This window comes from Osmerus mordax, chromosome 3 (genome assembly GCF_038355195.1).
Source record: "Osmerus mordax isolate fOsmMor3 chromosome 3, fOsmMor3.pri, whole genome shotgun sequence".
In the NCBI taxonomy this organism is placed as follows: domain Eukaryota; kingdom Metazoa; phylum Chordata; class Actinopteri; order Osmeriformes; family Osmeridae; genus Osmerus; species Osmerus mordax.
Genome location: NC_090052.1, coordinates 137,835 through 150,329, shown reverse-complemented (window position 1 = coordinate 150,329; position 12,495 = coordinate 137,835). Strand labels below are relative to the sequence as shown.

The window sequence follows — 12,495 nt, the reverse complement described above, 5'->3', positions numbered from 1 at the left end:
TAGCCTGGCTTGAGGCCTACCTTTCCTTCCTTGGTATGAGGACCCTCTCCTTCTTCATGGGGCTCTCCTTGGGACTCTCTCCAAAGCCCAGCGCAAACATCAAGTCATCCTCGTCATCCTCAAACATCAGCTCCTCACGTTTCCTAGACAGCTGCTTTGCTGGAGCTGCAGAAAACGGGACAACTAGATAAGTCTGCATCCTACTCAGACTGTAAACACAGTAGAATGTGAGTAAGATGCAGATCCTCTAGGACATGAGTCCATCAGAGTAGCAGCAAACTGACAGGTTGTTTTTTTTCCAGTGATAAACCCACCAGTCTCCTTCCTGGCGGCGGCATTTGGGGCTGACAGCAGGGCCCCCTCTGGACCAGCAGCCCCTCTGGTTCTGCTCTGCTCCTCTGGAGACTCCAGCGGCAGGTCGTCCAGTAGGTCAGCCAAGGGGTCGTCCAAGTCTGGGGAGAGGAGAAGCACGGTTACCATGACAGCAGTTCTGGTGGGATAGTTACTGAGGATCTATCTCTACAAGGATTTCACTGTTAGACTGTTCTAGACTGCACACAGTTCTAAACTCCACAAAGTTCTAGACTTATTTAATCTGTGTTTAAGGTATTTACAAGTGCCCTTTGACCCCTGGCAGTGTGAACTTATGTAAAGGACCCATCAAATCCACTTGAGGGCTCTGTACCTTTAGTGTCAGGTGTCTGGCCAAGACCTTCATCACCATCATCATCCTCTTAAGCATTGCAGCAATGAGGAGACATTTTTTCCAGTGTTTAAGACGCAATGTCACTCTACTATCAGTGCGATGCGGTGGGGACACACAGTTAGTCAATCAGAATATGCTCACCAGTGAATGAGGTGGGGACCAATGGTGTATAAAGTACCCAAAAGCCATACTTGAGTAAAAGTACCTTGCTGGAAAATGACTAAAGTAAAAGTAAAAGTAACCTTTTAGAAAACTACTTGAGTAAAAGTCTTAAAGTATCTGATCTTTACTGTACTTAAGTATCAAAAGTATTTTTCTGGTATTAAATGTACTTAAGTATTGAAAGTAAAAGTACAAGTAAATGCTGGAATAAAGAATAATAATAATCTTTGTAGGTTATTAGGTAGCTTGAAATATTATATACAGATCTTACCCAGAGGTGAAAGAACATGACTAGTCTAGCTCTACAAGGTTGTGCTGGGGGCATTTAATGAAGAGGTTGTGGGGTTTCTAATTTTTTGTTTGAGACCTGTATGCTTTTGCTTATATTATTGTTGTGTCCCCTTTGTTGTTGATCTTAATGTTTTGGATATATCCTTCCACTGCCCATATTGCAGTCCATTTTGCCTTGATCTGTTCTGGAGGATATTGCGGAGATATTACTCCAAAAAGAATCACTGACACAGACAGTGTTGTGCATGAACGAGTTTAAAAGACGTAGCAACAGTAACTAAGGGGGCGGGGTGCATTAACGTGCGCTAGGACCACTGATTCGCCAAACCTGCTTGCAGTCTGTGTTCTACCACAGTCCCCGACTTTGGACTCATCACGCTCATGATTATTTTTTTTTCTAAAGATGATTTGATTTTGTAACGAGTAACGAAGGTTTCAGGGGAAATGTATCGGAGTAAAAGTATCAGTTTTCTTTGCAAAATGTAGCGAAGTAAAAGTAAATAGAAATTAGAAATTAGAAAGTAGTAAAGTAAAGTACAGATATCCAAAAAAACGACTTAATCAAAGACATCAGAATCAGAATTTGGTTTATTCAAATACGATACAGTGTTGTATACGATACAACACTGGTGGGGACTAGGGCTGTCCCCGACTGAGATTTTCTTAGGTCGACCAAGACTCGACTAAACACTTCTGAAAATCGACTAATCTAAATTTGAAACGTTTTTTTTCTTCTATGAATGTCACAATTTTTTTCATCAAACCATTTTGTGTGATGTTTTACCTCACTGTTTTAAGAGATAATCTGAAACAAATACATATGTAAGAAGGGACATTGACAACTAGACAAACATAAAGGTACAAACATTTTCCTGATCTGACTCAATGTAGCTGCTGGACATTCCAGATTCAGATATCAAATTTACTATTAGGCTACTAATAAGAAGCCTTGTGTCACGAGTCCTGTTGTTACCCAATCCCGATATAATAAAAAATGCCTGATTGGTTATTATTTATTATCTCTTACAATGTACTACATATTCATAATATTGTTTGTTTAACATGCAAATCATCAGAGCGCGCTGATCACTGCTTGAAAGTGCAGCATGCGAATTTACGTAGAAGACAAGTGGGGAACGGTGCAACAGAGAAAGATTTTGTTGTTGGGGAAGATAATGATTCGATTTGGATGTGATATCTTTAACCTAGATTATTTAAATTGTAAACTACATAACAATATAGGGTATAAACCTGCAATCTTGCAACATGTATAACATACATGGCGAATAAACCAAATTCTGATTCTGATGTCTTTGATTATACACACGTATTAACTAGCTATTTGACTAGTAACAAGAGTCTAACAATTTAGCACATCCAAAGCCGACATAATTGCTGAAAGCGTGCGGTCTCTCAAATCGAAAACTAGGCTGTTGTTCAAAATAAAATGCAGATGGTTAGACCTACAGTACCACAGCATAAGCAAACCATAGGCTAAAAATGTGTTCGCGAAACTGAAAAATCTTATGCCGAGCCTATATGCTACACACTGTAAAATAATAATCCGATGGCCAATTTATGGTTTTCAAGTGGTAGGCTACATCATATTCAACGTCAAACTATTATAAACCGTTGTTGGCAGAGTGCATTCAACATGTTTTGAGTCACCCGGTACTTTGATAAAATGCTTCCATACCACAGATTTATTTGCCATTTTGCCTAAAGGATTAATAACAGCAATTGTAGACAAAGTATGGTAGAGTTTAGGCTGACAGCTACAATTGTGCTTATGTGCTGTGGGCAAAAAACAAAACGCAGATTAACGAAAGGGAAAATGGTAACACCGGCAGCTCGACTAAAAAAAATCTTAGTCGATCAAGAGCATATCGACCAAACAATCGACTAGTTGACTGAGTTGGGACAGCCCTAGTGGGGGGACACACAACAGTTAGTCAATCAGAATATGCTCACCAGTGAAGCTGAACTTCTTGTAGCCCCGTGCCATCGACGCTGAGCCCCGTGCCGTCGATGCTGGGGCAGAACCAGGTTTCACCCCCAGGGCCTCTTCTTGAAAGAGATACTCTCAGATAATCAACACAGCTAGCACCAACACAGCTAGCACTCATCCCTGCCACAGCTAACACTAACACAGATAGCATTAACACAGCTAGCACTCATTACTGACAAAGCTAGCACCAACACAGCTGGCACCAACACAGCTAATACTAATCACTAACACAGCTAGCACCAACACTGCTAGCACTCATCACTAACACAGCTAGCACCAACACTGCTAGCACTCATCACTAACACAGCTAGCACCAACACTGCTAGCACTCATCACTAACACAGCTTGCACCAAAACAGCTAGCACTCATCACTAACACAGCTGGCACCAACACAGCTAATACTAATCACTAACACAGCTAGCAACAACACTGCTAGCACTCATCACTAACACAGCTAGCACCAACACTGCTAGCACTCATCACTAACACAGCTTGCACCAAAACAGCTAGCACTCATCACTAACACAGCTTGCACCAAAACAGCTAGCACTAACACAGCTAACACCAACACTGCTAGCACCAACACAGCTAGTACTCATCGCTAACACAGCTAGCACCAACACAACTAGCATTAACACAGCTAGTACTTATCACTAACACAGATAGCACCAACACAGCTAGCTTTAACACAGCTAGTGCTCATCACACACATATGACGGTCTGTCTGGGCCCTATGGGACTCAGAAACCCACCTGGCCCCCTGGAGGTTGTGTTTGGTTTAGCAGGCTCCGCCTGGGCTCCTCCACAGCTCTGAGCTGGAGCTGAACTCGGCTTCTTCTTTGGTTTGAACAGGTCAGCGTCCATATCATCCATGTCCTGAGGAGCACACACAGCTGCAGATTCCCAAAAACACACACTTACATTTACATTACATTTAGTCATTTAGCAGAAGCTCTTATCCAGAGCGACTTACAGTAAGTACAGGGACATTCCCCCGAGGCAAGTATGGTGAAGTGCCTTGCCCAAGGACACAACATCATTATGCACGGACGGGAATTGAACCGGCAACCTTCTAGCCCGATTCCCTAACCGCTCAGCCACCTGACTCCCAACACTTGAATGTCTTGTAACGTCAGCAGTTTTGTGAGAACATCCTTCAGTGTGTGTGCGTGTGAATGCTTGTGTGTGTGCTACCATGATTACTTTCATACTCTCCAGCAGAGCCATTGGATCAGCTTCAGACACATCAGAGTCCTGGAAGAGGAGAAGGAGATGGTTAAACCATGTTCCTGGGACACCAGAGGGTAGGACCATGTCCCTGGGACACCAGAGGGTAGGACCATGTCCCTGGGACACCAGAGGGTAGGACCATGTCCCTGAGACACCAGAGGGTAGGACCATGTCCCTGGGACACCAGAGGGTAAGACCATGTCCCTGGGACACCAGAGGGTAAGACCCTGCTTACTGCTCTCTGTCTACCCTTTCCCTCCTGCCCCCGCTCTCTCCCTTCCCCAATCTCACTCCCTGTCTCCCCATCTCTCACTCGTCGGTCTATCTCATTCTCTCCATCTCTCACTCCCTAAACCAGGGATCTCAAACTGCCGGCCAGGGGGCCACATCCGTTTCGCTGAATATATTATATTTTAAGCATCATGTAGCTGGCCGTAGGGAGGGGGGCCGGAAGTTTGAGATGGCTGCCTTAAAGGTGACATGACATGCTGTTTTTGGATGCTTTTATATAGGCCTTAGTGGTCCCCTAATACTGTATCAGAACTTTCCCGAAATTCAGCCTTGGTGCAGAATTACAGCTACTACTAGCAGTCCCACAAGGAGCTTTCCTCAGAATGCGCTGTTTTGGTGTCTGTAGCTTTAAATGCTAATGAGGAGCGGAGGGGCGGGACCATGCGCTAATGTTTACAATGGATGTATCGCAATGGCTGTAGCCCCGTTGCTGTAAGATGCCTCGAATTTGCCCATTCTCATCTGATAACCCTGGTTTGCAGAGGTACACACTCAGTCATTTCAATGAGGGGAAAGGCGGACATCGCGCGCGCCATAACACCAACAGCAGAACGGTTATCCAAATAACAAAGAAGTGTACAACACTCACGTTACAGCATGTGTATTCACACACATACTTGATGCTATCTACCTTTCCATTAGCGACAATAACTCATCTGTTAGCTGAAGAGCTAATGTTACAGCCACATTCTAAGGGTAGCAAGCTAGGTAACCATATACAGTTAAGCTACAAAATGATATACATTTACATTTAGTCATTTAGCAGACGCTCTTATCCAGAGCGACTTACAGTAAGTACAGGGACATTCCCCCCGAGGCAAGTAGGGTGAAGTGTCTTGCCCAAGGACACAGCATCAGTTGGCATGACCGGGAATCGAACTGGCAACCTTCGGATTACTATCCCGATTCCCTCACCGCTCAGCCAGCTGACTCCCCCCAGCCAGCCAGCCAGCCAGCTGACTCCCCCCTGATATAGCGTTACTTAACTTACTTGTCCGAGGTTAGTAGCTGGATGAAGGAGAGTAAGAACTCCCAAAATATAGACAATTCATCAAATGCCCTACCAGAGAAGGAAACACTTTGGATCACTGTTACTCTACAATCAGCAAAGCATACCATGCGGTCCCCCGAGCAGCACTGGGTCACTCTGACCACGCCATGGTCCACCTGATTCCTGCATACAGGCAGAAGCTAAAGCGCTGTAAGCCTGCTGTGAGGACATCAAAACAGTGAAGCTATGGAGGATCTGCGGGCGTGCTTGGACTGCACTGACTGGGACATGTTCACGACTGCTACCAATAGTCTGGATGAGCTCACAGAGGCTGTGATATCATACATCAGCTTCTGTGAGGACTGCTGTATACCAACACGCACCAGGGTGAGCTACAACAACGACAAACCCTGGTTTACAGCTAAACTCAGAAGGTTGAGGTCAGTGAAAGAGGCCTGGTTTAGGAGTGGGGACAAGGACAGTTTCAAGGAGTCGAAGAACAGGTTTAGCAAGGCGGTGAGGGAGGCTAAACAACTGTACTGAGAATAAAACACCAATTCTCTGCAAACGACTCTGCTTCTGTCTGGAGAGAGCTCAGGCAGATTACCAACTATAAGCCCAGAGCCCCCCACTCCACTAACGACTCCCGCCTGGCCAACGACCTGAATGAGTTCTACTGCAGATTTGAAAGACAATTGGACAGTCCTGAACTACCCCTTCCCACCCAGGAGGCCTCCCACCTCCCCCCCTCTACAGTGACGACTCTCTCCATTCAGGAGGGTGAAGTTAACAGAACTTTCAAGAGGCAGAATCCCCGCAAAGCAGCTGGGCCGGAATCTGTCTCTCCAGCCACCTTCAAGCACTGCGCTGACCAGCTGTCTCCGGTGTTTATCTACATCTTTAACACCTCCCTTGAGCTCTGCCTTCAATACCATCATCCCCGCCCTGCTTCAGGACAAGCTCTCCCAGCTGAACGTGCCAGACTCCACCTGCAGGTGGATCACAGACTTCCTGTCTGACAGGAAGCAGTGCGTTAAGCTGGGAACACAAGTCTCTGACTCCCGGTCCATCAGCACCGGATCACCTCAGGGCTGCGTCCTTTCTCCACTGCTCTTCTCCCTGTACACCAACAGCTGCACCTCCAGTCATCCGTCCGTCAAACTCCTGAAGTTTGCGGACAACACCACCCTTATTGGGCTCATCTCTGGTGGAGACGAGTCTGATTATAGGTGGGAAGCGGCCAACCTGGTGATCTGGTGCAGCCAGAACAACTTAGAGCTCAATGCTCTTAAGACAGTGGAGATGGTTGTGGACTTCAGGAAGAACACAGCCCCACTCACCCCCATCACCCTGTGTGACTCCACAGTGTTGACTGGGGAGTCACACAGCCATTCGTTTGCAAGCCATGATGTTTCTCGAGGATAAAAACACTTGCACGGTCGTAGCTCAGTTTCTTATGGGCGGGCCAGATTCTCTGGGCGGGCAAAGTAGAGAGAGGGGAGGTAACCTTCCTCCTTGTGACATAACAAAGAGGAGATTTTCAAACAGAGCAATTGAGCTTTCATTTTCTGAAAGGCGGAGAAGAACACCCAGGGCTTGGTTTACACCTATCGAAAATTCTAGCCACTGGGGGACCAAAGGCAGGCTAGGGGAACTCATATTAATGTTAAATAACCTCCTAAAGTGAAGTTTTCATGTCATGTCACCTTTAAACGATGTCCCGTCGACTTACCACATCATCATTTGCCACCTCCTCAGCCAGTTTGCTGAAGAAGTCGTCATCCAGTAGTGAGCTGGGAAGCATAAAAGATGGGTTAGACCCTATCCCTAATATAAATATCAGATCTGTTTAAGGAGTGTTGCAGCCAGGAGGGCCAGGTGGGAGTAATCATGAAATGTATTTGTAATGTAAAATTAGTACCATTTCCCCCTGCGTGCGGATAGAGAGGATCCAGGGCTCCGAGAACTGACTTGGTATCCTGGAACAGACAAGCAGCTACTGTCATGGCGTAGCCAGGGGGTTATAAATACCCTCATTCAGCAGTTTAACACACTTTGCAAGTAAAAAACTATGTTGATAACTACTGGATTCCTCCATCACAGTCATGGCTTTACTACATTACAGGACAAGCAACAATTTACAGACCCTCATCTGCAAGGAGATCTCCCAGCATGTCATCAATTGAACCTGAGGTGGATACGATGTTATATTAACTTGAGCGTTATTGGATAGATACTGTACGCTTGGTTCGGGCTACTTTTAACCACTCAGTATGTTGACCGGTACATTACAACTTACTTATCGGGCCTTTCTTCAACCTGGAAGTCTGCAAAAGGCAGCAGAGAGGGTGTTAATTAATATTGGGCTGGCCTTATATAAGGCCAGCTGCGGCTGTTTTAAACAGCCTAATACAGGGTCCACATAAACCATGAAAGCATGCAACGAACTTCAGCGAGCTCTTACCATGTTGTTGTTTTCTCAGCTAAATACTTCAGGCAGCGTCACCATCACTATGGGTAACCACACAGCTTGAGGGTATGACTCCTCTGTCGCTAATTAGATTTAGGTATCTTGACGCTCAAAATGTATCACATAGCCTATTCGTTTATCGTATGTGTTCAGCATTAAACAGTAAAGCGTATTATTAGCCAGCTAAACCATTTGAATCTGTGCTCACAGTTTGAGTCGGACAGTTTCGCCGGGTACAAGTTTCTATAACTATAGATAGGTAGCTCTAATTAACTGCTTCTCCGGCTTGTCGTCTACCATTTAGCTCTACATCTACCCAGACTCAGCAGCGATCAAGCTCTACATATAGTCGATCGAATCAAAATCCACCTCATGCGCCTGTGTTCTTACTGCAGCTTCTTCAACATTCAGTCTGTTTAGATCGCGAAGGGGATTATGGGTAAAGTAGTTCATAATGAGATTCACGATCATATTTTTTTCACAAGAGGGTCCAACTGCAGTATTCTCTCCTCAGGCCCCTGAAACCTAGCCTGGCTCTGCCCTCCTACGTACTTCCGCTCAATTTTATTTTTGATTCTGTACATAGGTCTGGCCATGAGGTACTTAAGTCAGATTTTTCAGGTTGATTTTCTACCGGCGAATCAGCGAACAGAGGGAGTGGCTGAGAACGATGACGTTGATGTCGTGCGCTAGTTTGTGTTGTAGTTCCGTAATGGCGGCGGAGAAAGATGCGAGCAAAGCCATTCGGTCCGTTGTGGCAACGCTGCCGAATATCCAACAGCTAAAGCCGGAGCAAGAACAAGTTTTGCTGAGTTTTGTTGGTGGCCATGATGTTGTGGCCCTCCTCCCCACGGGGTTCGGGAACAGTTTGATTTTCCAGCTACGGCAGCTAGCTCTGTTACAGTAGTGGTGAAGGAATTGGCTAAGGCGAACGCTAGCGATTGGTTATGGCAGATCAGAGTGGCTCTGGGCAGATCCAATAGTTTTAAACTTCAACAGAGTACCCGCCTACAAGGAAGTCAACGCTTGTCATTGGAGCGAGGCCAGACTCTCTGTACAAATGCAATGTACAAGAGTCTGGTTAGGACCAGGCTACCTGAAACCGGTGTTGCACCGAAAGCTGTGACCCATCAGAAACTGTGACTACATGATTATTCGCGGTAGTAAAATGATTATCTGAAAGTAATAAATAATAAAATATATTAAGGTACATTTTCTCTTAAATGTTTCTAAACAGGTATTTATTTCTGACTGTATGCACGAGTTACATTTGTAATAACCTACCTAAAACCTTACACTACACCTACTTTTAAAACTTTAAATAATCATATTCTACTGTAAAGAAAAGAAAGAACTAAATATTTAATGGACCAGCACATTGGGTAAGTTGTCAGAATATGTAACGCCACTGTAACTGCTTAATAAAGGAGTTTAACTTAAAAATATTTTACACGCACGGGCAGACGATGTGCAGCTGCGGTCACAGTTTCTGATGGGTCACAGCTTTCGGTGCAACACCAGAACTCTCTCAACCCTCTTTCACGTGTAGCCTGGGTGTTGGCGCCACCGCTGGTTGGAGGATACTGTAGGCTATTTATATTAATAGGCTGACTTACGTTGAACTTCTTTTTTAGCAGATGTCAATAGTGTTTAACACAGGGGCGATTCTAGGATCAGACCTTTAGGGGTGCTCTGCCCCCAATGAGAATGTGACATGAATACAGTGCCTTGCAAAAGTGCTAAACCCCCTTGCTAATATAAATCCCAAATTTCACTGGATAACAATTAATACATGTATGTATTATTATGCAAAATATTGAATGAATGAAAAAACTAAGAATGTCCCTTTCTTCATGAACTACCAGCATCAAATAATAAACAATATATACAGTTAGGTCAATAAGTATTTGGACATTGACACAATTTTCATCATTTTGGCTCTGTATACCACCACAATGGATTTGAAATGAAACAATCAAGATGTGCTTTAAGTGCAGACTTTCAGCTTTAATTTCAGGGTATTTACATCCAAATCAGGTGAACGGTGTAGGAATTACAATACATTTTATATGTGGCCCCCCCCTTTTTAAGGGACCAAAAGTAATTGGACAATTGGCTGCTCAGCTGTTCCATGGCCAGGTGTATGTTATTCCCTCATAAAGGGAGTTCGTTATTTCATTGACAAGGAGCAGATAAAAGGTCTAGAGTTCATTTCAAGTATGGTATTTGTGTTTGGAATCTGTTGCTGTCAACTCTCAATATGAAGTCCAAAGAGCTGTCACCATCAGTGAAGCAAGCCATCGTTAGGCTAAAAAATCAAAACAAACCTATCAGAGAGATAGCAAAAACATTAGGTGTGGCCAAATCAACTGTTTGGTACATTCTTAAAAAGAAAGAACGCACTGGTGAGCTCAGCAACACCAAAAGACCCGGAAGACCACGGAAAACAACTGTGGTGGATGACAGAAGAATTCTTTCCCTGGTGAAGAAAAACCCCTTCACAACAGTTGGCCAGATCAAGAACACTCTCCAGGAGGTAGGCGTATCTGTGTCAAAGTCAACAATTAAGAGAAGACTTCACCAGAGTAAATACAGAGGGTTCACCACAAGATGTAAACCATTGGTGAGTCTCAAAAACAGGAAGACCAGATTAGACTTTTCCAAAAAACATCTAAAAGAGCCTGTACAGTTCTGGAACAACATCCTATGGACAGATGAGACCAAGATCAACTTGTACCAGAATTATGGGAAGAGAAGAGTATGGAGAAGGGAAGGAACTGCTCATGATCCAAAGCATACCACCTCATCAGTGAAGCATGGTGGAGGTAGTGTTATGGCGAGGGCATGTATGGCTGCCAATGGAACTGGTTCCCTTGTATTTATCGATGATGTGACTGCTGACAAAAGCAGTAGGATGAATTCTGAAGTGTTTCGGGCAATATTATCTGCTCAGATTCAGCCAAATGCTTCAGAACTCATAGGACGGCGCTTCACAGTGCAGATGGACAATGACCCGAAGCATACTGCGAAAGCAACCAAAGAGTTTTTTAAGGCAAAGAAGTGGAATGTTCTGCAATGGCCAAGTCAATCACCTGACCTAAATCCAATTGAGCATGCATTTCACTTGCTAAAGACAAAACTGAAGGGAAAATGCCCCAAGAACAAGCAGGAACTGAAGACAGTTGCAGTAGAGGCCTGGCAGAGCATCACCAGGGACGAAACCCAGCGTCTGGTGATGTCTATGGGTTCCAGACTTCAGGCTGTCATTGACTGCAAAGGATTTGCAACCAAGTATTAAAAGTGACAATTAGATTTATGATTGTTAGTTTGTCCAATTATTTTTGGTCCCTTAAAAAGGGGGGGGGCCACATATAAAATGTGTTGTAATTCCTACACCGTTCACCTGATTTGGATGTAAATACCCTGAAATTAAAGCTGAAAGTCTGCACTTAAAGCACATCTTGATTGTTTTATTTCAAATCCATTGTGGTGGTATACAGAGCCAAAATGATGAAAATTGTGTCAATGTCCAAATACTTATGGACCTAACTGTATATTTTATTTTATTATTATTATCATTTTGTTAAGGGTGCTGAGATTAAATTTAGGGTTGAGCACCCCTAAAAAGGGTTAGGTTTTAGATTTTTTTTAAGTCACCTTTTGTTCTACAAAGCCTTTTAAAATGTCAATGACGTCATACACATTGTACGGCCAGAGATACCGCATTACAGTAAGCTCTGGTCACTTCCTTTTTTCTCTCGAGGCATCGACAACACAGCTGACAAGTTAGGCTCTCCCTGTCAATACACATGCTAGAAAGAGTTTTGGCTTGCTAATGTTGTTGCTAATGTTGCTAATGCTCTGACATTCGGATTTCACTTCGGATGCCATGAAGTGGGATCTCTGGTCGTAGTCAGTCCTTCACTAACCAATCAGCATTCATTAGCAGAATGCTAGCGTGTTATTGGCAACAACAACTCACCCTGTAAGAAATCGAAAGGACATAAGTACTCGTTCATTCAAATTTTAACCTATAATCCATGTTGAACATGCAAAAACTACAATCAAATCTGAGATTTCTCAACGAAAATCAGGTTAAAGAGACAAATTTAGCCGTTTAGCTACATAGACTCCCATTCATTTTGCACTTGACCGCGATCACTCCCAGTGGAACTCTGGTGGAACTGCAACAAAATTCGGTACAATGGGGCTTAATAGGGAGTGGGCAGACTCTCCTTAAACAGGCTCTGCTTATATACAGTAGACACAGAAAGCTTGCTCTTTCAAGATGGCATCCCCATTTATTTATATGAAAAGTGCTCAGTGGTGCAGTGAGGCAAGCGAG

General features: G+C 44.1%; 1 protein-coding gene across 7 annotated transcripts in view; it reads right to left on the bottom strand.

Moving 5' to 3' along the window:
• The window catches only part of LOC136937295 (fas-binding factor 1 homolog), a 29,935-nt gene extending 21,262 nt beyond the window's left edge, over positions 1 to 8,673 (bottom strand). For 4 of the 7 annotated variants that reach the window (XM_067230857.1, XM_067230861.1, XM_067230859.1 and 1 more), the window contains exons 1-10: positions 8,145 to 8,673; positions 7,980 to 8,007; positions 7,827 to 7,868; positions 7,602 to 7,659; positions 7,413 to 7,473; positions 4,363 to 4,422; positions 3,921 to 4,044; positions 3,131 to 3,226; positions 315 to 452; positions 21 to 165 (exon numbers count right to left, since the gene is read on the bottom strand). In XM_067230857.1, coding sequence (XP_067086958.1) covers positions 21 to 165; positions 315 to 452; positions 3,131 to 3,226; positions 3,921 to 4,044; positions 4,363 to 4,422; positions 7,413 to 7,473; positions 7,602 to 7,659; positions 7,827 to 7,868; positions 7,980 to 8,007; positions 8,145 to 8,147 — 755 coding nt within the window. In that variant the 5' untranslated portion in view covers positions 8,148 to 8,673. The remainder of the gene's footprint in view (positions 1 to 20; positions 166 to 314; positions 453 to 3,130; positions 3,227 to 3,920; positions 4,045 to 4,362; positions 4,423 to 7,412; positions 7,474 to 7,601; positions 7,660 to 7,826; positions 7,869 to 7,979; positions 8,008 to 8,144) is intronic. The other 3 variants (XM_067230860.1, XM_067230862.1, XM_067230863.1) reach the window with 3 other exon arrangements.
• Between the last annotated feature and the right edge of the window lie 3,822 nt (positions 8,674 to 12,495).